Raw genomic sequence first — 23,161 nt, 5'->3', positions numbered from 1 at the left:
CAGGGAACTTAAAAGGGTTTCTGAAACAGCTGCATTCGTGCCTCTTCCTGGTGGTTTGAACTTACCTCTTCAGAGACAGCAACCAAGACCTTATCTAGTCCCTCTACCAGCTGCTTGAAGGTGGGCCGCTGGGAAGGCACAGCGTGCCAGCACTCGCGCATCATCATGTACCTGTTTGGGAAAAGGGATGGGGAAATCTCAGCTTCAGGCTAGAGCATCCCATCATATGGATGCAGGTGCTGTGGTTAACATTGAGCCCACTAGAGGCACACATACAGTGGCACTTACAGTTCGTGGGTGCAGTTGGAGGGCTTGTCCATCCGGTGACCTTCTCTCAGGAGCTTAAAGAGTTCCTCCACCGGGATGCCCGGATATGGAGAACCACCTAACGTAAAGATCTCCCACATCAGAATGCCAAAGGACCACCTGAAAGCACAGTTGAAGGTCAGGGAAAATAAAGGGGCAAGAAAGCCATAAAGAAATTTGAGGTGGATATGTCCAGATTAACCCTTCACTACCACCAAGCATCAGAAGGTGGACCTTGCCCCCATGAAATGTGCACTACTTCAGCAAAATCTCTGTGACCACAGAGGTGGAATGTATTGAGGTTACATATGCTGGAGATAGGTTACAACCACTTTACAGGGAGCAAGCAATTCTATGCTTCTTGTCATCTTTGCGCAGGCAGGTAGGGCCATTGTGCCCTGGCTTTTCCATGCCACTTATGGTTCATCTAGTATATTTCCCAGGATGGTTGGGAAAGGGCTGTAGCTTGCATGCAAAACACCCCAAGTTCAATTCTTTGCATCTTTAAATAAAAGTAGTAAAGACCCCAGAGAGCTAGTGTATGTCAGTGTTTCTCAAATGTGGGTCTCCAGAGTACAACCTCCATCATCCCTGACAACTGCTTCTGCTAACTAGGGATGATGGGACTTGTAGTCCAAGGACAGTCGGGGACCCAAGTTTGAGCAACACTGGATCAATGCTCTGCTTTAGTATAAGGCAACTTCTCCCTTTTAAAAATACAGTAGCTCAGCTGTGTAGGCTGATGTGGCTGCGAGAGCCTTGCAGAGTCATACTTACACATCACTCTGGTGGGTGTACACCCTATCAAAAAGAGCCTCTGGTGCCATCCATTTTACAGGTAGACGACCCTGTGGGGAGAAAAAGAAAAGCTCTTAGTTCATTGACACTTTCCCTGGGCAATGTCTCCTCTTCCGAGTTCTACCCTCTAGCATCCACTGAGCAATAGCCACATATTTACTCCCATAGATGTGCTCATCCTAGTTTCCTACAAGACCCTGGATTCTTTGAAAGTAAAAATAAAATCATCTCTCTTCTCTAACAGGGTAGTGCAAGAACGTGTGTATGCACACACAAAGGGCTATGAAGGTTTCTCTACTACTTTATACTACATAATTATTTAAAAGGTTGATATGCCACCTGTCAGGGTAGCTACCCTCCCAAGTTGGCTTTCATATCGTGTTAACCATTTATTGTTAAGAAATACAGAGCACAGTAATTGCTCTCCCCCAGTGCCCACCCTCCTCTCTTTTTCCCAACAGCACTGCGTATTTCCAAAGCCTGTTGACAATTCTGAGTCTTCCCCTCCCATGCCTCTCAGATACCATCTCACTCACGTTGCTGGTTTTCTTGTAGTAGTCAATGTCATGAACACCCCGGGCCAAGCCAAAATCCGCAATTTTCATAACATTTTCTTCGGTGACAAGCACGTTGCGAGCAGCCAGGTCCCGGTGAATGCACTGCAGAGAGAGAGAGAGAGAGAGAAAGAGAGAGAGAGGAGATGAATCCTCTCTGAGGATCCAGAGAGCCCACTGCAGCCCAGACTGCAGTCCAATGGCAGACACATCCGGGCTAGTGGGTTGCTGCTGCATCTACCACAAGAGTCAGAAGGAGCTTCGCTGCCTCTCTGCCTTGCCATTCACTCCTTCATCACATGATGGCTGCCCAGGCCTGGTACATACATCCTCCTCTCCTTTGGCAGACCTAACCTTCATGTAGCTCTGACCGTCACAGGCTAGTCAAGAGCCCAGCAAAAGCTTTAGAGTGCCAATGCTTGGCTTAGAGCCTTCACTGTTGGGAATCCAACAGGACCTGCCAACGCTTCAGATGACACTTGCCCATCGGGCACCAGTCATTTCTGCTTAAGTAAGGATCCTGCTAGGGTTGGTGAGGGGGCAAGATGTTTGGGCCAGGCTGCTCTTACCCGCTTGGACTCCAGGTACTCCATGCCACGTGCCACCTGGTAGACACAGGAGACCAAGTCTTTGAAGGACAGCTGCTCCTCAGGCATCTTGGTGATATCAAAGGTGTAGTCTGGTGTGGGAGGGCGACGGGCGCGCAGGTACTCCCGCAAGTTCCCCTTGGCAGCAAACTCCACAATCACATAGAGAGGCCCTGCAGTCAGGAGTTATATGTGAGCCTGTGCTCTCAGGTGCAGCCTTCATAAATCCCGCACAATGTCTGCACCTATCCTGGATCCATTGTTCAGTTGCGGCATCCTCCTATTGGCCCCACAAAGGTTCTGGTCTCTCCTGACTTCCCAAAAATCCCTGCCTCTTTCCTTACAGCACCCTGTATCCTCTGCTTCCCAGTCCAAAGAGGCAGTCACTTACCATCCTGCGTACAGACTCCTAACAGGTTGATTATATTCTTGTGTTGGTCCATCAGTTTCATCATTTCCATTTCTGAGATGAGGTCAGCCAAGTCTTTGTCAGTGGCATTATCTGGCAAGGCAACAGAAGGAGGTCAGACTAGGGTGTCCCATGATCTAGACTAGAATCCAACAGTGGAAGGACTGAAGTCCAATGATTCAGGCTCTCTTAGCCCTGTATATTGTGGTTACCTTTGAGCATCTTGACAGCCACGGTGATGGGTCGCTCTGGCCGTTCTTGATCGATGCCGTAGGCTTCTGCTCTCACCACTTGCCCAAAGCAGCCCTCACCCAGTGGCTTGCCCAGCACAAGCCTGGGGAAAAAGAAGGGTAGAAAACCTATTTAAAAAGGACAATCTCATGTCGTCATGGGTACAGATGCATTTGGGTGGGTGGGACCTAAACTCATGGCTGTATCCGAAAGCTGGCAGGTCCCCTGCAGTGGGGCAGAATCAGATGTTAGAACCAGCTGCATTTGCAGGGCCTCAACCACAACACAGAAATCTGACCCAATGGTCTCTCCCAGGCCCATGCATGAACTATCCCAAGTTGTGAGGTGAGGTGGTATGTACAAGCAACATTGGTGGGCGTTCATCAATGTCTACACAGCGCATTGGCTAACAAATTCCTTTCATTTCCAAGAATTTGCTAACAAGTTCATTTCTAAGAGATCCTAGCAGCTGGAGTGGGAAACCTTTTCCAGCACAAGGGCAGCATTCCGTTCTAGGCAATCTTTTGAGGGCTATATGCCAGAGACAAAAGTCCGTCTTGTCTGTGAGTCCTGGAAGACCTACTCCCTGCTCTGCCTGCCCTTTCCACCTGGCCTGGGAAGTTGGGGCCCTGACTGACTCCAGCTACAAAGGCTGGGGCTGCTGAACAGACTCTTGGGCTGGAGTATTGTTTGAGAGGATGGTTGTTGCCATTAGTTTTTTGTATTTTATTTTAGATTTTGCTGCATTTTATGTGGAAATTGTTCAGGTTTTTTTTAATGTTTAATTTATTGATTATGACTACTTTTTGTTGTGTTGTTGTTATGTATTTTGTTCCGTGTTGTAAGCAGCCTTGAGCATGGTTTGAACTATGGAAAGGCAGCACACAATACAATTATGTGTGTGTGTGTGTAAAAGTGAGTGAGGCAATGAATGTAAATTTTGCCATTGTATAGTAGCTGACGTACACGTAACACACCCACACCCACCTGGCCCCTTGGTCTGAGGTTCCCCACCTTTGTTCTACAGGCAGCAATTCAAGAGACAAACTGCATGGCTTTTGATACCAGACAAGTATTATAGCTAGCCCCTTAGTCACAGAGCTAAGCAGGGTTACAATGGACTCCTCTCCAGTTTTGTTCTTTGAAGAAAGCGGTACTCTCATTCACTCTACTGCTTTCCCTCTTTGTGGTACTTGGCCACTCTGCTTGCCCTGACGTGAGGGGGAAGTAGCATGTGAAACTGAAGCACGTGTGTACCAGGTGGTATGAGATGGCTGTGATGCCATTTTGGGAGCCACTGTGCTGGTGGGAACTACTGAGAGTCCTGTGCAGCCAGGCACACGTGAACTTCCAGCTCACCTGCTGCTTCCTCTCTGTGAACACAGGCAAGCATGGGCCTAAGGACACTATCAATTGGGCAGCTGTACCACATGTGGGAACTAGCCCTTTGGTGTTAGTAAACACACATCTTGAGTTTGGTGAGAAGGCGAAGTTTTGCCATTCTGACACTGGGCTTGTGTGAGTCATGCGAGAGCCTGGCCAGCACCCTCAGTGGCACATGCAGAGGAAAGCTACGCTGCACCTCACAAGACTTACCTGTCTCGTGGGAATTCCCACTTGGAGTCCAGAGGCAGCTCCACTTCCATGACCCCAGCCAGCATGGGTGTGCAGCTTGAGGAAAGGCGGGTGACACGCATCAGTGATGTGGTGGACTTCCCCGAGGAGCTGGATTCCAAGGAGAACTGTGGAGACAGACCCAACATTCAAGTAGACTGGCCCACAGACACTGCTTTACTCCAGAGCAAGAATGGACTGGACAAGGGCACAAAGGACACAATGAAACAGGGGACAGGGCAGAACATGCACACCTAACACCAATAAGAGCCATCTACAATGCAAACAAGGTCCATCTAGCCAGCCAGATGCTGCCCTGACAGTGAACAGGGAAGGGTGAATTTAGCTGAACTTGGAGAGCTGTTTTCAGAGATCTGCATGGTCCGACTGGGATTTTACTACCCTGAATAATTTGTTGTACTCCGAGGATCTGAGTACCTCACTTTGTCCATTGCTGACTCTTGGTCCGAGCCAGCAGACAACATTGTGGGCCCTTGAAAACCATTGCAGTGGCACAATGAATCCTTCTGACCCACTTTCAGAACCTACCTGCCGAATGAGCGGGAATTTGGAGAGTTTGTGTACGGCCATGGGCTCCAAGGGCTGCTTGCTCGGCTGGGTTTGCATCCGGCACAAGACAACAATGACAATAGCCATCGCGATGGCCAAAGATCCCGAAGTGTAGATAATTATATCTGTATACTTGATTTCAGGGGCATTCGCCTCTTGCACTTCTTCTTCTTCTGCAATAGCAAATAAATCCAGAGTTAGCGTGCATCGGGGTTAAGCCTGCTTTGACCACAGCAGATAGGCAGCTGGGCTGGAGGGAACATGGTTGTGCTGCACAGTGTGTACATCAGCCTGTCTGTACCCGGCTGCAGAGCCTATCAGTACCGTAAACAAAAGGCATCCCACTGATTTCAATGAGAGAACCTAACATGTGTTTAGATCACTGTGACTGTCATAAATGGGGTGTAAAAAGATAACTCTGGCTAGATCATGCTCCCATCCTTGAGCTATCCTTGAGCCATTACATAGCCATTTTAAGGCAGATGCCTTTCAGTGAAAACCTAGAGCTTTTGCTAAACAGAATTTTCCTAGCTCCTGGAATTTCATGTGGTATCTCTTCCACATTTAATTACATATACAATGTGCTGTTTTCAAGCTCTATCCATTCAAAGCCTAGGCAGAATCCATTTCATTACCAATTCCCCACCCCTTAAGATGTACTTAGGCCTTTATGTTTTTAATCAGTGGAATATGTCTAATTTGTGGGTATTAAAAAACAGCACCTAGTCTGCACCCCTTTATATTACCTGCATCTTTAATAGAGTGTTGGTCTACACAACTACTGTATTCAAGCTGCAAGGGCCCTGTCTGATTTTTCACCTGCCTGTCCTAATTCTCCATTCAAATCAAGGAACTTAAAAGTGGCTGGATTCTTCCTTGTACAAAGTGGGTCCAAAATCCAGTCTGTCTTTTCAGGATTTATACACTGAGAAGTGCAGCATCTCTTTTGATGGAATGCAGCTGTCATATTGTGATTGAAATATTGACAAAAGACAACAGTAGATTGTTCTGTATAATTCTACAGTGAATAGATCTGTCATGTTGGCTGACTGACTGGCAGCTTAATGCAAGTGGGGCAGTGTGTCATGCAATTTTTTTCAGCCATTTATTTCTCTGTCTCTCTCTTTAGCACATTCATCTCATTGGATATTCTACAGGGTACGACATGTACAGTATAGTCCCATCCCCCACCGCAAGCGTCTCCATTAGGAAAGGTAATCTCTGCTTCTAGCTCTGCAAAGGAATATCTTACTACCATTATCCATCTTTCATCCCATCCTATTATCCACCGTCCTTTCTCACCTGGAAGCACAGTGAGCCAAGCTGACTGGTAGGACAGGCCAATGGAATTCCCTGCCAGGCAGGTATATTCCCCAGCATCTTCCATGGAGACATTGCGCAGGTACAGCACTTCCACCTCCGAGCTGTTAATATCTGCCGTCTGCCAAAATAAGTTGCCAGTGGGAGGCAGGGAGAAAAGCATTAGTTTTCGTTGACACAAAAAGGTTATTCAAGCTTCTCATTGGAAGGGGAACATCTTGCTTGCTGCCAATATATCTTTCAGTGGTGCATCTTTATATCTCATAAATGCCTGATTGATGGCCATGTACCCCAATCTCTGGTGAGGATGCCCTAAATAAGTGCGCCACAGCCATTGCTCAGTTTTATTGCTTCCAAGCGACTCTTCTACAGAAAATCATGTATGAAGCCTCTGGGCTTGAGACACAACAACTCTGCTGTGAGAATAAGCAACCCAACTGGGACAGTGCTAGACTGATGATGCAGCTCTTTGTGTTTGTTTTCTGGACATATACTCTAAGCCATAGCTTTCCAAACTGTGTGTCACGACACATTAGTGTGTCGACTGCAGTGTGTAGATGTGATGCGCAAACACTCCCCATGCTCCTTCTGGGGCTGGAAAGGGGTTAGTTTAACTTCTAGTTTGCTAGTAAAACTGAATTACTGTGTCACGAAATGATGCATGTCTAAAAAGTGTGTCACAAACATGAAAGGTTTGGAAAGCTCCGCTCTAAGTTTACAGAGTTGCTGCAATTGTAAGTAGCATCTCAGCCAGCCTTGGACCTCCTCCCTTTCTTTGCAAAGAAACACAGAAATCACCCTTGTAAAAGCCTTAATTTAAGATAAACTTTTGGTTTGAAAATGTTAGTTTAGGCGCATATTGCAAAATGTGCCGTTCTTAATATGGGTAATAAGCTATATGTGCCCTTGGCTCCACGGATGTGGGGTCAGCAACTAGGGGCCCTTGGTCTAAATCTAGCCCACTGAAAGGTGCCACTTCCTATCCAGCCCCTGCTCCCCCCACTTCGTGACCTCTGTTGCCTGCCTAAAAGTGTGGGGAAAGTGACCTTTCTGGCAATGGAAATCTCCGTTAAAAAATGGGGCTCTGGTTACCTTAAGCACTTGCACATAGGGGACTCCATCTGGGCCGTAGCTGCTGCCATTCACTTCAATGTGCTTGAGCCACTGTATGTGGGGCTGGGCGTCGCTGTACACCTTGCAGAAGAACTCAACGTCGCTGCCCACCACTGCGGTGGTGTTGGCCGGCAGCCCGGCTTGCAAGATGGGCCTGTGTGGAGATCTCTCTGCCAGGAAGAGAGCAGGGAAAGTTGTTGTCCAGCACAGCTGAAGACTGCCAGGTCCAGTCCCCCCCAAAGGAGCTAAGGTCATGCTCTACAGCACATAAATCACTGTGCATGGAGCTGATAATGCTATCGCAGCCGGCTGGGAGTACAGAGGCGCAGCCAACTGTCAGGCAGTTACCCCATCTATCAAAGCGCAGCACTTTCTTCTCAAAGCTCCCTCGTACAGCAGCATATGCAGTCCCGCCTAAAGGCCTGGTGGGATGTGAATGTCTCTCCCACCCCCGACCCCCGCTGCCCGCCATCTCCTTCCAGCTCAGCAGATCTGATATTACTTAATTCCATGGGCTGAACTCCCACCCATGACTGGCTCCAGAGCCTCTTTCCGGTGATTACAAGTAAGCCCAGAGAAGACAGATAATGAGGGGCTGAGAGATAAGGGAGCAAAAGGCTTAGAGCTAGTCCTGCAGATCTAGGCAGGGCTAATTAATTTCATCTGACTTTATGGCCTGGGAGATCTCCAACTCCCTTTGAAGTCGAAAGAGGGTTCGGTGCATTTTCCTTCTCTTTGGGGGTGCCTGAGGTCAGGGTGGCGAGCCTTGTTCCTTCCCACAGGAACCTGGCAGGCTGCCAGGGAACTGGGGTCTGGCATCCCACACAAACTCAGAAGCACTCATTGGCAAAGGAGTAAGGAGCTTTTCAGGCTGAAGGTGGGGGAGTGGGGTGGCAGCCCACTTTCCTTGTCTTTTTTTTCACATGTTGCTACCGGGGGTGGGGGTCCACAAATCTAGATTTGGAGTAGTGTGGCAGGGAGAAGGCAGGAGAAGGCCATCTCACCTAGCACATCCAGGAAGTAGCTGTAGCGGATGCTGCCAAACTTGTTCTCCACCAGGCAAGTGTAGTTCCCTCGGTCCGAAGGCACCACACTCTCCATGACCAAGCTCCAGTGTTGATGCCTCAGCTGGGTGGAAAGAGGAAAAGGCAGAAGCAAAGGTTATCACCTTCTTTTAAAAGAGCTGTCCATCTCTCTCAGGGCACTCATAGGCCAAAACTTCCTTGTTTTAGACACAAATCCTTTGAGCTTTATACTAAGGCCGGGGAACATTTCTTGATTTACAAAACTATTTATATACTACTGTATCATAGTAACATATCAATGCTGTTTAGTATCTATATTTTTTTAAAAAAACCATATAACAATTTAAAAAACAGAGACAATCAGCTAACTGTTGTGAAAAGATGTACAGTCATGCCTTGGATCCCAAACACCTTGGAACCCGGACGTTTTGGCTCCCGAATGCTGCAAACCCGGAAGTGAGTGTTCCGGTTTGTGAACGTTCTTTGGAACCCGACGGGGCTTCTGATTGGCTGCAGGAGCTTCCTGCGCTTTGGTTTCTGGATATTTTGGAAGTTGAACGGACTTCCAGAACGGATTCCATTCGACTTCCAACGTACGACTGTATTCTGAATTGCCTGCATAATCATGGCAGAATAGAAAAATTTCCCACAGGTGTTTAAAGGCTGAGTCAGAAGCTGCCTGCTGAATCTACTGGCAGAACATTCCACAAGCCTGGGCTGATGACACTAAAGGTTCCATTTCATGTTGGTGTCAAATGAGCAACTAAGAAAACTCCCACAGCTTATCTCAGTGATTGTGCTGGCATATAAAGGTTTCAGCAGCCCCTAAGGTGCCCTGGACCAACCTTCTTCAGGGCTTTGTAAATCAATACCAATCAACCTTGAACCTGGCTCGGTAGCAAATGGGCAGCCGGTGTAGATATTTTAACAATGGTGTTTGCATTATGTGTTCATGCTCCATTGTTAAGGCATGGGGCACGTCCATAGGCTGACCTTTTTAGCAATGCGCCGAATCGAGCTAGGGAGCAGAAAGAGGAGAAATGCAAGCAGAAGAGGTGGAAATGTCTAACAGCTGCTCTTTTGATGGAAGCAAACTTTTGCAAATCAATACAGTCATACCTCGTGTTGCGTTCTCTGCGGGTTGCGAACGGCACGGGTTACGAACGTGCCGAACCTGGAAGTAACGGAATGGATTACTTCCGGGTTTGACGGGTCGCGCATGCACAGATGCGTCAAATGATGTCACACGCATGCGCGGACATGCCAAATCATGCCCCGTGTGTGCACAGAAGCAGTGCTGTGGGTTGCGGACTGCTCAGGATGTGAACGGGGCTCCGGAACGGATCTTGTTCGCATCTAGAGGTACCACTGTATATTGATCTGGCAAGGCTAAGGCAGCCAGAGCAAAAGGGGATCAGGGGCACAGCAAATCCTGAAGAGGGTCCTGGAGTCTTTGGACTGCAGGCTGAATCCCCCAAACTCACAGAGGTGCCCCTTGGTTCTCTGCTGAGTGGCTTGTGCAATATTGTGGATTCCTTATAGTATGTTCCCCTGTGCCTCTCTCTCTCTCACACACACCCCTCAAATCCTAACTCATAAAAACCTGGTGGGCAAGGCAGCTGCGGTCCCAGCCAGGTGGATGAAAGGGGAAAGGAGGACAAGGGGAGAGATGGCAAACCTCTAAGGGGCTGGGCACTCACCCTGATCCCTCCAATCCGGTGCTCCCCTCGGAATTCCCTCCCATTCTTCAGCCAGCGGATTGTCGGGTTGGGGCTCCCAGAAGCTGGGCAGCGGAACTTGACGGTGTTCCCTGCTGGGACTGCATACAGCTTCTTGTCCATTCGGTGAGGGTGCGTCCAGTAAGGTGCTGAAAAAGGCATCACACTATTAGCTCCAGCTTTTAATTCAGGATCAGGAGAGGCTCACACTTTAGGGACAAAGGTCCGTGCTCTAGCTGATGGTGGCGGCAAACCCTGGATTGCTCTCAGAGAAAGGATGCGCCAACGGGATATGGGAGAGTTCAAGGGAAGAGCGGGTGTCTCATAGAGACCTAGGGATGTGCCAAAATGCACGACGGCAACCCTTCCACTGGGGAACCTCAATGTCCCACAAAAATGAGTGTGCTTTGGGATATGCTCCAAGCTCAAGCAGAGCTTCCTAGTTTGCAGGCAACCGTTATCAAACAATTTTGGGACACACTGTCAGCAGAGGCAGCTTGGGAAGTAAGAAGAAGAAGAAGAAGAGTTTGGATTTGATATCCCGCTTTATCACTACCCGAAGGAGTCTCAAAGCGGCTAACATTCTCCTTTCCCTTCCTCCCCCACAACAAACACTCTGTGAGGTGAGTGGGGCTGAGAGACTTCAGAGAAGTGAGACTAGCCCAAGGTCACCCAGCAGCTGCATGTGGAGGAGTGGAGACACGAACCCGGTTCCCCAGATTACAAGTCTACCACTCTTAACCACTACACCACACTGGCCACCGTGAGTCCAAGTTCTTACTAAGCACCCCTTCTTCACCCAGTTCCCTCTCCCAGCATGCAGCGGCACCCAGGAATGAGTAAAGCACAGCCAAGTAGGCATACTGACCTCGCCGGGTATGTATGGGCTCCTCAAGGGAATCGGCATGGGCACTCTCCACACCGCTGTCTTCATCGTCATCACCAGATGCCAATGAATCTGAAAACAAAGTGGTAATTCTTTGTAGTCTTGCTTCTTAAATAACCACAGGGCACTGAACAAGTGGCAGTTATCAAGGGAGCACCTGGCTACAGTGGACCAACATTTTGTTAGCAGGAGTGTAGAGTAGCAGGCAAAATGCTAACTGGAGTGTGTTCAAAGGTGACTGGAGGGAGAGGAGGAGAAACATGGTTGGCTGCTACAGTCCTAGCTCATTTGTTTGCTTATTCTTTATTTAGTACATTTAATTACCTGCCCTTCACCAAAGGTCCCTGGGCAGGTGGACAGTGCGATACGAACAGTAAAATGCAATCGATAGCAAACAATTAAAGCAACCACCAAACAATAAAAATATATACAGAAAGTAATCACCGTGCACTTTCCCAAAAGCCTGCACAAAACCCCAGAATTGATATCAGGAGGCAGAGATTCAAAGTTTGGGGGCCACCACAAAAAAGTCTTCTCATATGCCACTGTCCCCTGGACCTCTGAGGGTGTCAGCAGGCCTCTCCTGCTGATCTTAAGTCCCAGGGCAGAGTACAAAGGAGGAGGCAATCTATCAGGGTTTTTTTTTTAAAAACCAAAGTCATTTGGGGTTTTACATGTTGAAGACAAAACCTTGAACAGGCCCGGAAGTGATAAAGCAGCCCGTGCAACCTTCACAGAATGGGTGTAATCTGAGATCTACCAGCTGTTCCAGGCAACCGTCTAGTTTCATTGTGAAAACCAAGGCTTATATTGTAGTGTCCTTTAGGAGGAGTGCCAAGTTAAATAAATTCTTGTTGCTTTGACCAGGGGACATGCAAGGCAGTGTGGCAAGGTCTGCGTTGACTAGGAGCTGTAGCAGAGCAGATGCTTTGCATGCCAAAGGTCCCTGGTTCTCTAGCGTCTCCAAGTTAGGCAAAGAAGGACTCTGGAGACCCACTCCCAGTCACTATGAACCAAGGGTGGCTGACCTGTGAGTTGTGGGTCATGTCAAGCCTCAGAAATGTTTCCAAAGGGGTCCCCTAAGATTTTTTGCCCTTTTAATTTTATTTTTAAAAACCCACCTGTTTGCTGCTTACTTCTCTTACGTACTAGTCTTTGCTAGCCGTTTGGGTTGCTTCTGGGTGTCCCTAACACTTCTGTCCCCTTCTTACTCTTAAAAAGGGACCTCTTCTCCCCCTGGGGTGCTGACATGGCAAGAATGTCATAGAGCTGTTTCCTCAGCTCTTTAAGACCTTCCTCCACTTCTCATTTTTCCATTCCACATTGGACTAGGAGGAGAGGTCTTTGCCCTGAGGAGCAGAAACATTACTGAGCGAACATGTGGCATGCGGCCTTCCCTCAAACCAAAAAAGGGGTTGCCGCCATTCTGAAGACAGGCCGGAACATCTCTTACCCACGACAGAGATGGTGAAGTTGCGCAGGCTTTCCCTGGTGCTCTGTGCTCGGCAGGAGTACAGGCCCGAATCTTCATAGGTGGCTTCCGCAATCTCCAGCACACTCTGCCGCATGTGGATGCGCCCGCTTGGGAAAAGCTGCTTGGCTTCCTTATACCATATGATCGCAATGCTGTGGTTGGTGCTGCAGTAGAGCTTCAGCAGACTCCCCGGGTCCAGCAGCAGGTGTTCCTCCTCCGTCTCCAGCATGTGGCTGTCAAGCATCTCTGTCCAATGCAAAAAAAAGAGGATCAGTGCAAATGACAGGGTGAGCTCACTTTAGAAACAGCGCGTGTTTAACACCCGTAACTCAAATGCTCTGGAATATGGGAAAAGTAGGGACTCCCTTTACATCAGGCAGATGCTAGAAGACACCAACATATAACACCCATTTCTTCCCTGGACCACCAGAAGGCATGCTTGGAAGTGCTGGAGCATGAGGAGAGTGACCCTCTGGGCGGGAGATGGCTGAATGGTTTGGTCTCACGTTGTATGAAATGAATTTAATAAGATAGATGTTAGAAAGAAATAATTTGATGTAACTGTGGAAATGAGACTGCCAAAGTAGATAGGCAGAGAAATTCAGAAGGTGGAGATTGGGGGAAAGTCACTCTGAAAATGTTGAAGAAGAAAGGTTAAGAAGATATTAATTTTCTTTTTATGTTTTGTGTTTATAATGTTAAGTTGTATATGTTTGTTGTGTTTTGTTTGCATAGTTGTTGAGAAAATTAATAAATATAATTTTCTTTAAAAAAGAAAAGAAAAAAGAATGGGTTGGTCTCACAGGCTTCTGGTTGTCCTGTGGACAAGAACAACCAGCCACCAAATGTGCCACCCTAAGGGCACCCAAAGGTGATGCTGAAAGGGCAAATGCCAGAGCTCATGGCTGCCTGAATTCTCTATCCTCTGACCTGGAAGCTTCATCAACCTTTCCCACATGGAACAGGATTGGTTTTTTTTTTCATTTGGGAGAGGAAAGTACTCTGCATATACAAGGCAGCAACCATTTTACATGCATCCGATTGATGTGTGACTGTGCGCATACTCATTGCCGCAGACCCAGAAGTGGCCTGGAAATGGGGCACAATGGGGTACAACAGGGTGGGGCAGGTGCCAGGAATGCAAACCCCCCATGCAAACAGGGAGTTGCCTGTATGCCCTTAACTTTTGCTATCTCACTTGTTCCAGGGCGGAGCCTCAGAACACAAGTTGGTGGAGCCCCTTACAGGCGGATCTTCAATGTTCCCATAGTGGGCTAGCACTTGGAAGCTGATCCAGATTTTGGAGTCTCTGTGCACTAAGCAGAGCTGAGTGTTTGCTCTGGAGTAGAAATGGGAAGGTCTGAAGTAAGGGGGGAGGGGGAACTGGACTTTGCCTCAACCCCTGGCCCCACCTAGAAATATTGGTGATTTGGGCAGGGGAGCTCTATATGGAATATTTTCACCTTCAACATGAAAAGTGAAACACTTCTCAAACCTGTGTTTCAAAATCGTTACACAGGCAGAATTATTAGACCCAAGATTCTAAAGGAGTGGTGCCACTTTCAACTGAATTACTAAAGAAGCAACACTGTAAGTTCAAACTCTCAAATGCTTCACAAAACAGAACGTGATCAGGTATCTGATGCGGTAGGGCAATCTGGGAGCCTACCGAGCCCATCGCTTCTGCAACATGGTGGCGTGGCACTTGCACAACAAAGTATCTGACATTTCCTGCTTCAGATTTCTGTATCTTCTACATTGGGAAATAAACTGCTGCTTGTATGTGGAAATACACAGAGAACTAGCAACAAAACTGTGTTGAGTTGTTTGCTTCAATTCCTGCAATTTTTCCGTTTTCTGAACATGACACTCAAAGTAAGGTCAGAATAAGAAACTATGGATCTTTCAGACACTATTCTGCTTAGAGAGATGAAGTTACTGGTAAGTTGTCGTTGTCAATGATATGTAATGAACTGGGATGGAAACTAATACTGGTAAATAAGGACAGCTTTTTATCTACAATGACTAGGACTCTTTTAACACAGCCCTGTACGTATTTATTCAGTTACAAGCAAGTTCAAAGGGACTTACTCCCAGGTAAATGTGCAAACAATTGTGTATGATAATGAAATAACATTAACTTCTTCAGTTTTTTGGAAATTGCAGAATGTGTCTGTCCAAATATATTGCTAGTCCTCAAACTGCATGTTACGGGTGTTTGGGTTCTCTAGAAATATGAGTTAATTCTGTTTCTGCATGATAACATCTAGATATTGTTTGACAGTCCAGATAATAAAATCTACTTTTCATTTGCTCAAATGTTGATGTCATCCATTAACAACTTTTCCTATTTTCCCAACTGACAAAAAGATATACTGTACTTGGGTGCAACAACTGCCAATGAGAGCTGTAACCTATAGATAATATTGCCAAGGCATTTCATATATGTACCAAACAGCAGTATTTTACATGGCAAGTTATATACAATATATTTTACATCCTTACACCACAGTCCTATGCATGTATACTTGGAAATAAGTCCCAATGAGTTCAATGGGATGTACTCCCAGGTAAGTGTGTACTGGATTGCACCCTTGATCCTTGATGGCTAGGCTCAATATTAAAGTATCACATACCCATCGATTTCCCCCCAAATTTCAATTCCTCCCAAAGAAAGATCTAACTCTAACCCCACAATATACACACGGATTCAAAATTTCTGAAAAACTTGCAATTTTATTCAGGAGCCTTTGAAATAACTCTAGAACACTAAATTTACCAAAAACCATTAAAAGTGGGACAGGGGCTCAGAGGAAGATACTCCTGCTTCCTCCCTGACCACTACTGACTCTGTGGAGAAACACTCCCATTTTAGGGGGATTTCAGCTTGTTCTAGAAACACTTTGTGACTGGTTGAACATAGGATGCCAGGTGTACAAAAGCCAGTGATTGTATGCAGAATCTACAAATGTTGATTTGGGCGGAGGAAGCGATATCATGAAGTGATATATTTGGGGCTCATGCTCACAGGGTGTTGGCACGAGCGACTGTTTAAGGCCGAGATAGAGAAAGAATGAGTGGGATTTCTAAGGACTAGGTAGGAATCGCTAAAAGTATGGACTACAGGTTGAGGGAAAATGCAGTCATAATGCGTGCCCCCCCCCACCTGCCACCTTCCTGGGGATCCTCTGAGCTCAGCTCACAAGCCCCTTTGTCCAGCGCCCCCTCCTTCGCCTCTTGTTCTACGGAGCAATGATGTCATCAAAGCCCCTCTCTCCTGCCAGTCCTGGACAGGAGAAAGGATCCTGGCGGACACTGATGCATGACTTCTCTGCTTGGCTCTCCCTCTCTCTCCCCCCCTTACATCCCACCCTGCCCGGTTCTCTCTCTGTGGGGGCCCTCGATTGAGTGGTCACTCTCAGCGCCCGGAGTGACTGTTTTGACAGATTCCAAAATGAACATGTCAGGAAGCCCGTGACCGCTGCCCCTCCCCCCCCAGAGCCCCTCTCTCCCAATCACCATTGTCCCAGCCATACTGCTCCTTTCCCGTGCTCTCTCTGCCCCGACTTACAATAGGGGCCAGTCCCCCTTTCAGCAGACGGGGCTCTGCCTTTGCAGGATTGGGCGAACGGTCATGGGGGGGGGAGCCGGAAGGATGGGAATGAGATAAGCAGCCTCCCCTCCTCCCCCCACCAGCGGTCCTCACCAACAGGAGACTCATTTCCCCTCTCCCCTTTTCATTTAGCTCCATTCCTCCTGCTTGCTTCTCTCATGCTCAACACAAAAGGCTTTCCCTCCCCCCCTCCCCATGGCATGAGTGGGAGTGAGAGGTTTCACACTCAGCTGACTCCACAACTTCCCACCTCCCTGTTTGTCTAACCTGGATTTGAACTATAATTGCTTTGGTGACCCATCCTCCTCCTCCAAAGTTAGCCTGGGTTGCATGGGAGCCCTGCCAGCTCCCTCTTCTCCCCATCCCTCCCCACAACGCCTCGAACCAGCTCAGTCACAAACCAGACCCATTCTCTCAAGTTTGACTGATGCTAGGTCCTCCCAGCTGATGAATGCTGGCCTCTCTTCATGATGCTCTGGGAGGGAGGTGGGGATAGGAAAATGCTGCCAACCAGAAGACACAGCCGTGAGAATGCAGTTATCAGAGAACTGGCTCTTTCTTACTGTACATCCATCATCACTGTCCCTCCAGCAGCATCAGAGGCCAAGGTAACCCTGCAAATCTTGGACAGCAAAGATTCTTCTTTCCACCCTGAACCTTGCGGCTTCTTCATTTTAAAACAAACAGCCATACTGGGCAGCTTCCGATGGCAGCTGGGTAAGATGCTGCTTGGAAACTTCTAAGAAAAAAATGGTGTGTGTAGGGGGACTCCATAGACACATCTATTCCCAATTTAGGGAAACTCTTGCACAACCAGGACTGGGAGGCTTTGAATCAGCAACTAATGCAACCTTGTGAATATTGCTACCTGGAGTAGTCATCTCGCTTGCTTGCCTTCATCACTGACCCTGAGAATGTGCTCCTGTGTGTGTGGGGGGGAGAGAATATGTTCCCCACAGCTGTTCTTTACTACCGAAGCACTTAATGTAATTGCCAAGGGTAATTTAAGAGTTTTCTACGAATATGGCTTCAGACCGAGAAAACCATTCTGATTGGAAGGGAAGCAAGCCCCCACCTTTAGGAGAGCTTTAAATAGATACAGGGCCCGTTTGATTAGGAGTCTTTTAAGAGACCCATAGAGCAAGCAGAGGCTGTTTCCAGAGTGGCATTTCAGAGGGCAAAGAGTGTTCAAACAGCAAAGTTTGCATCCTGAACAAATCTGGAAAAGATTTCCATCTGGAGGACCCTTTGTCAAAATCGCACTTGAGAATAGCTCACTTTAATTTACTGAAGGGTCTGCATCCTTCTAAACAGTTTGGTGGGCCTCTTGCCCCCATGAGAAAAGTCAGGAAGAAATATGGAGTCTCCCAGTTCTGCAGGTATAACTTGCACAAAGGGTGAAGGAAGGTTGTATGTTTGGCCCTGTCCCCTGTGTGGCACAGCTCCTCCTATCTCTGGGGATAAATATCAGAAGTGAGGGGAGCCTGCCCTTGGACCATGGGGTTCTAGGTCACATGGGAAGCCTCACACGCCAAACAGGCTTCCCACTTCAGACGTTTATGGTTCAACACGGCAGGAGAAACCACAAAACTTTAGGGAGGGGGGCTAAACATGCAACCCTGTAGCCACTTTCATGATGCTTGCCTCCTTCACAAGAGTAGTACATGAAGAGCGCTTAAGAGAATCTAAATACTGACACCTGGGAAAAGCACCTGGTCAAATTAGCTTAAAGGAATTTCAAGTGCTAATACACAGGATAGGCATTTGAAGCCCCTGTCCAGAACATCACCCCCACTTTTCATCACCCACCTTTTTCTCTTCAGTATATAGGGTGCCTTCTTAAAATAGAATACAGAGAATAGCCTATATGCCAACTACTACAATTAATCTTAAGCCCACTCCCCAGATAGCCAGGTAGGTGATGGTAGAGCATTACAGCAGGAGCAGGGGCACATAGGCACAAATAACAATATCCCCGTCTGTTTGGTGGCAGGGCCAACAGCAGGATAAATGCCTTTTCTCAGGCATGAGGGATGATGCCAAATCCCTGGCATGGCATTTTACCCTCACTTTGCCAGGGGATGCTGAAAGTACAAAGCTATACCAAAGGATCAGCAGTCCTGGCAAATTTGGTTACTCGAAGGGGCCAGTCATAAAAAACGCAGACCACATTGGCCAAATAACAAAACCAAACTACACAAATTCCAAATGTTGCCTTTATTACGGGGTTTATCTGACAAGTGGAATGCCTGCATTGTGTGTCTGGCTCCCTTGCAATGGATCCACAAAGCAGAACAACTACAGTTATTTTGACAAAACACCAGATCAGACAACTTGTACAAGCGACATCAACCCTGCTATATATGTCTAACAACGTATTTGTACTATACTCCCATCATACACAAATCCATACACAGCTGTTCGGCTGCGCTTAGCTCCGTCTTGTAGTTACCTATTTAAAACTGATAAACAGAATAAAGGACTAGACAATCAGGAGGGGGAAAATAAAACTAGACCCAAGGGAGAGCTATGGTGCTACAGAGTCCTGGTTTGTAAAGCAGGAAAGCACATGACAGAGACACCCAGGGCAGCCAAGGGGAAATTAGGCCCTATCAAGACCTTGCTCTCACAGGCTGGTTACTATGGAAAAATCTTCCCCTTCCCTTGCACAGTGTTCCCAGGGAATTCGGGCTAATCTGGAGGAAATTGGTATTTAGATTGTGCCTTAATGTACAAGTAGTCTCTGTTTGAGGAGGGGATCTCTTTATACGCTGGAGCACAAAGCAAACACCTATGTGAGCGCTCTTTGTGCCCCCTCCACCAGCACAAGGACAGCCTTTCAAAATGTACTTTCGACTCTGCAGCCATCACCGCTGCCTGCGCTCTGTGTAAGCGCAAGGAAGGGGTGGAGGGAAGGAAGGAAGAAGCTGGGAACTCAAAAGCACTGTGGATTCCAAGCTGATGCCGCCGCCTACACACACCACACCAGAATAGGGTGGATGTGCTGATCACACAGAGAACTTAAGGCTAGCAGGTTAGAGGAGAGCAGGCTTGCAACACATTGAGGCACTACAGGTATAACATGGCTTAGGCCAGTGTAGATGGTGTATTGGATGTGGGAGGGCTGGTTTCCATCTTGCCATGGGTCTCTCTGTATTCTCATGTCACTGGCAAACACAGAAGACCATACAAGCCTCAGAAAATGAAAAGTGTCCTATAAAGGCTGAACAGTCATAGCCCCTGAATAGATGGCCACCCTGACTCTTGCACCCAAAAAACACCCTAATCTTTCTGCTCACCTGGCTCCATCGTTCCTTCAGCAGAAGCAGCTGCCCAAGCACATGTTGTTGCCACTGCCAGGAACCTGAGAAGGCCACACAGCAGGGCTGTCATCCTGTTGTCTCTTCTTGTCCCACGGCTCCCACTTGGATCCTCCAAGCCTAGATTGAGAAGGGAAAGGGGTTGTTACTCCATCCTCTGAGTTTTCCATCGCAGTGTAGAACGATTGTGTATCCTATGTCCACAACCATCAAGAACTCCCAATAATACATTGGGGGAGAGGTACAGTTATTAAGACAGCAGGACCTGTAGCCATTCCAGGCTGCTGGACATTTTCTTTGGAAGGAGGGAGTTGATTTGCCAATCAGCACAGAAGAATCTGATTGCGACAATCCCAGGAGATGCCCACTCCTGCTCGTGAGCCATTGTACCTCAGTGGTAAAGCCCAGCTGCACCAAGTAGGGCTAGAAGAGATTTCCATCTGAAACCCTGAAGAGATGCTGCCAGTCAGTGTAGACAATACTGAGCTAGAGGAACCAATGGTTCTGACTAGAAAAAGGCAGCTTCCTACGAGATGCTGATGTGAAACAAATTCATTTCCTGGATAGAACACTGCCTACAGCATTGCACTATAATTCTACAACCCTCATCTTGAGCATTAGGTGGCCTCCCAGGGAGATGCACCACAGAGGCTCTTCATGGCCAAAGTCCACCAGGTTATTTTAAGAGAGTTCCTGCCATGGATAAAAATAAATAACTCCTGCTCCTATTCCTTTCTTCCCCAAAATCTCAATGGTACAACCTTCTCATGCACTTTGACAATGACCCAAGGAGCAGAACAAACCATGGGGTGGGGAGGAGAAGAAGAAAAAATACAAAGTGGGGTAACGAAAGGAATTATCGTGTAGGACGAAAGCGAGTTTAAGTTTGAACACGTGGTGCTTATTGGTACTAAACTCACGGCCGGAGCGTGCGTACGTAAAGGCACTTCCACTGCCCAGCTGCACACAGCATACAGTCCAAAGGAAAGTTAAGAAGCCGGTTTAAAAGTGCCGTCTAAAGCCACGAGGTTCGAGGGCACGGTTAGGAGCACAAGCCCAGTTCAATTAACGCAAGATTTCCAACTGCGCTTGCGGCCGTGGATTGGCGCGGATGGGTAGGCGCGTCCAGGGTGCGCGTGTCGGTGTGAACGGTGTGAGTGCGCCGCGCCTATGGACGGGTGTCTTGAGTGCAACCTGCATATCTGGGCGCCTGTTCCCTGGGAAAGGAGCGTACGTGGTGCGAGTGGAGAGAGCAGCGCCTGAGAACAGGCTCCCGGGGGCAGCTTAATCTTTAATCCGAGCCACAAAAGAACCTCTGCGCACCCGGACAGTTTGGTAACAGATTTACAGACCCTCCCGGTCAAAGTCCATCGCCTCCCCGGGCGCGGGGAGAGTAGCCCTTTGCCCCGCCACACCCCGGGGAGCCTCCTGGGTCGCGGCGGACAAGAGACCCGGATCTCTCTCCCCGGGGGCCATTCCTAGCCCCGAAGCGGTCAATGTAGACGGAACCCACCTCACCTCTTGCCGCCAAAGCTTCAGCGCTGTCCCGCGGCTCTGTGCTGCGGCGCGCTCCGCCCGGGCTCCATCCTTCGCTGGGCAAGCCGGCTGGGAAAGGGTGCAAGGCTCCTCCACTCCCTCCCTCGCTAACCAGTGCCGAAGAGTCCCGCGGAAAGCGGCCGAAGAATAAATCCGACGGCCGAGCGCGGCGGGCTCCACAAACGTTCTTCGCCGGCTTCGTGGGAGCGATCAACCCGGCCGCGCTCGGCTCTCTCCGCCTGCAGCCCTCGCGCCTTCTGTCGGCTCCAGCAACAGGCGCGGGGACTTTGTAGCGAAAGCTCTCAGGTTACACCCCCGCGCCGCGCGCCGCCGGCCCGCTCGGAGCCAACAATGGGCCGCGAAAAGAGCCAGGGCCGAGGGGGAGGGTCGCAGGGGCCCCGCCCCGCCCCTGTCCCCTCCCCTCCCCCTGCGCCCTCCCCTGCCAGCGCCAGGGCCTTTTCACACTCACATTAGCTAAATTCTCTCCCCCCAAAGCTCCGGCAAAGGGGATTAAGCGGAGTTCATTCTCTGCCGGGGCTTTGCTTCCTCTCTGCTGGCAGCGGTAACTGGAGACACCACTCATTAAACTCCTGCTCACAAGGAGCGCGTCGTGGAGAGGACGGGGGTGCCCTCTCTGAAGACAGAAATTCTGCGCGGGGATGGGTGTGAAAATAATTAAAACTCCATGGAACCCGACGGGGGTGGGGCGGGGAGAGGCAAAACAAAAAACAAAAAAAGGATTGTGCACTGGTGTACATTCAATAAAGCATTTCTTAACTGGTCGCCAAAAAAGCAAGAGCTTGCATTTGTAGGCAGAATGGAGTTCTACCTGTGGAACTCACAGCTGCATGATTTTTTATTAAGCAGGGGAGATAAATTCGATTCTTTTGTCTTTCTTTAAGGGTGCTGGTAATAGCCAGATTCCACCTACCAACTCCATAAAGTTTCTAGGTCTGATGGTAAGCAGGATCAGAGTTACACCTGTTATCTGCTGCTTGTGAGAAACATGAGTTTTATCCCATCTGGAGAGATAGAGGCAACACAGAAAAGAAGCTTCTCAGCTTGATGCCAGGAGGCCAGCATGTCTCTGAACGCTGCATAAAGTTTGGACCCAATTAACTACACTTAGCTTAGTGGGAGGATGTGTCAGAGATGACTTGTCGCACGTTAAGCCAAAAATCATTATGGGAACTTGGAAGCAGCTGCAGTTACCGGGAAGCAAATGGTTAATCTGTACGCAGACAGCTGCACATGGACACAGCTAACTGATTCTTTCTGCAAGACCCTCTGTAACCCAACCAGGAATTCTAGGCCTTGGCAAGGAAGGGCTGGGAGAGTAAGTTCTTGTGGGGGAAAGATGCATAGAAGTTGTTTTAGTGCAGAGCTCAACACACACAAGAGCATTGTGTCTCAGAGCGTGTGAAGAATGCTTCCCCATTATTACAGCTACAATATAAGCAACCATGTCTAGCTTAGTTGGGAGTAGAAAGTGTGGTTTTTTACCTTCAAGCCTTGGGCCTTCTTTCTTAAAGTGGTATTGTGAGATATACCTCTAACCAACATCAAGGATGGAGAACCTCCCCCAGATATTATTGGACTTCAGCTCTCATCATCCCTTGCCATTTGGCCATGCTAGCTGGGGCTAATGGGATTTGGAGTCCAACATCATCCAGAGGGCCACAGGTACCCCACCCCTGATCTACAGGATCACAAATTGAATAATAGATTTGTAGAGTTGGAAGGGACCTTAAGAGCCATCTAGTCCAACCCCCTGCAATACAGGAATCTCAGCTAAAGCATCCATGACAGATGGCCATCCAACCTCTGCTTAAAACCTCCAAGGAAGGAGAGCCCACAACCTCCTGAGGGAGTCGGCTGAACAATACCTCCCTTGATCTGGACACTAGACATTTGTTGACACAGCCTAGAATAGCATTAGCTTTTTTGCTGCTGCATCACACTGTTGTTTAAAATTTATTGATTGATTAGTGCATATTTCCATACAACAACATTACCAATATCTTTGTTTCTGGCAGCACACATTATCCCTTCATTCAAAATCTGGACTGGGCAAAAATTGTTTTGAT

The 23,161-nt window shown here is 48.2% G+C and overlaps 1 protein-coding gene across 3 annotated transcripts in view; it reads right to left on the bottom strand.

Annotated features, from left to right (window-relative positions):
* Nucleotides 1-23,161, bottom strand: part of FGFR4 (fibroblast growth factor receptor 4) — a 47,732-nt gene that overhangs the window by 934 nt on the left and 23,637 nt on the right. The window contains exons 1-17 of one of the 3 annotated variants that reach the window (XM_033140440.1): nucleotides 21,057-21,372; nucleotides 19,518-19,658; nucleotides 12,585-12,851; nucleotides 11,027-11,203; nucleotides 10,228-10,394; nucleotides 8,507-8,630; nucleotides 7,482-7,672; nucleotides 6,372-6,510; nucleotides 5,049-5,242; nucleotides 4,482-4,627; nucleotides 2,867-2,988; nucleotides 2,637-2,747; nucleotides 2,228-2,418; nucleotides 1,641-1,763; nucleotides 1,084-1,154; nucleotides 289-426; nucleotides 66-171 (exon numbers count right to left, since the gene is read on the bottom strand). In XM_033140440.1, coding sequence (XP_032996331.1) covers nucleotides 66-171; nucleotides 289-426; nucleotides 1,084-1,154; nucleotides 1,641-1,763; nucleotides 2,228-2,418; nucleotides 2,637-2,747; nucleotides 2,867-2,988; nucleotides 4,482-4,627; nucleotides 5,049-5,242; nucleotides 6,372-6,510; nucleotides 7,482-7,672; nucleotides 8,507-8,630; nucleotides 10,228-10,394; nucleotides 11,027-11,203; nucleotides 12,585-12,851; nucleotides 19,518-19,611 — 2,361 coding nt within the window. In that variant the 5' untranslated portion in view covers nucleotides 19,612-19,658; nucleotides 21,057-21,372. Of the gene's footprint in view, nucleotides 1-65; nucleotides 172-288; nucleotides 427-1,083; nucleotides 1,155-1,640; nucleotides 1,764-2,227; nucleotides 2,419-2,636; nucleotides 2,748-2,866; nucleotides 2,989-4,481; nucleotides 4,628-5,048; nucleotides 5,243-6,371; nucleotides 6,511-7,481; nucleotides 7,673-8,506; nucleotides 8,631-10,227; nucleotides 10,395-11,026; nucleotides 11,204-12,584; nucleotides 12,852-19,517; nucleotides 19,659-21,056; nucleotides 21,373-23,161 lie in introns of those variants that run through there. The other 2 variants (XM_033140439.1, XM_033140437.1) reach the window with 2 other exon arrangements.

The sequence above is a fragment of the Lacerta agilis genome, chromosome 2 (genome assembly GCF_009819535.1).
Source record: "Lacerta agilis isolate rLacAgi1 chromosome 2, rLacAgi1.pri, whole genome shotgun sequence".
Lineage (NCBI taxonomy): Eukaryota > Metazoa > Chordata > Lepidosauria > Squamata > Lacertidae > Lacerta > Lacerta agilis.
The sequence above is the reverse complement of the archived record's forward strand: the minus strand, read 5'-3'. Positions and strand labels throughout refer to the sequence as shown.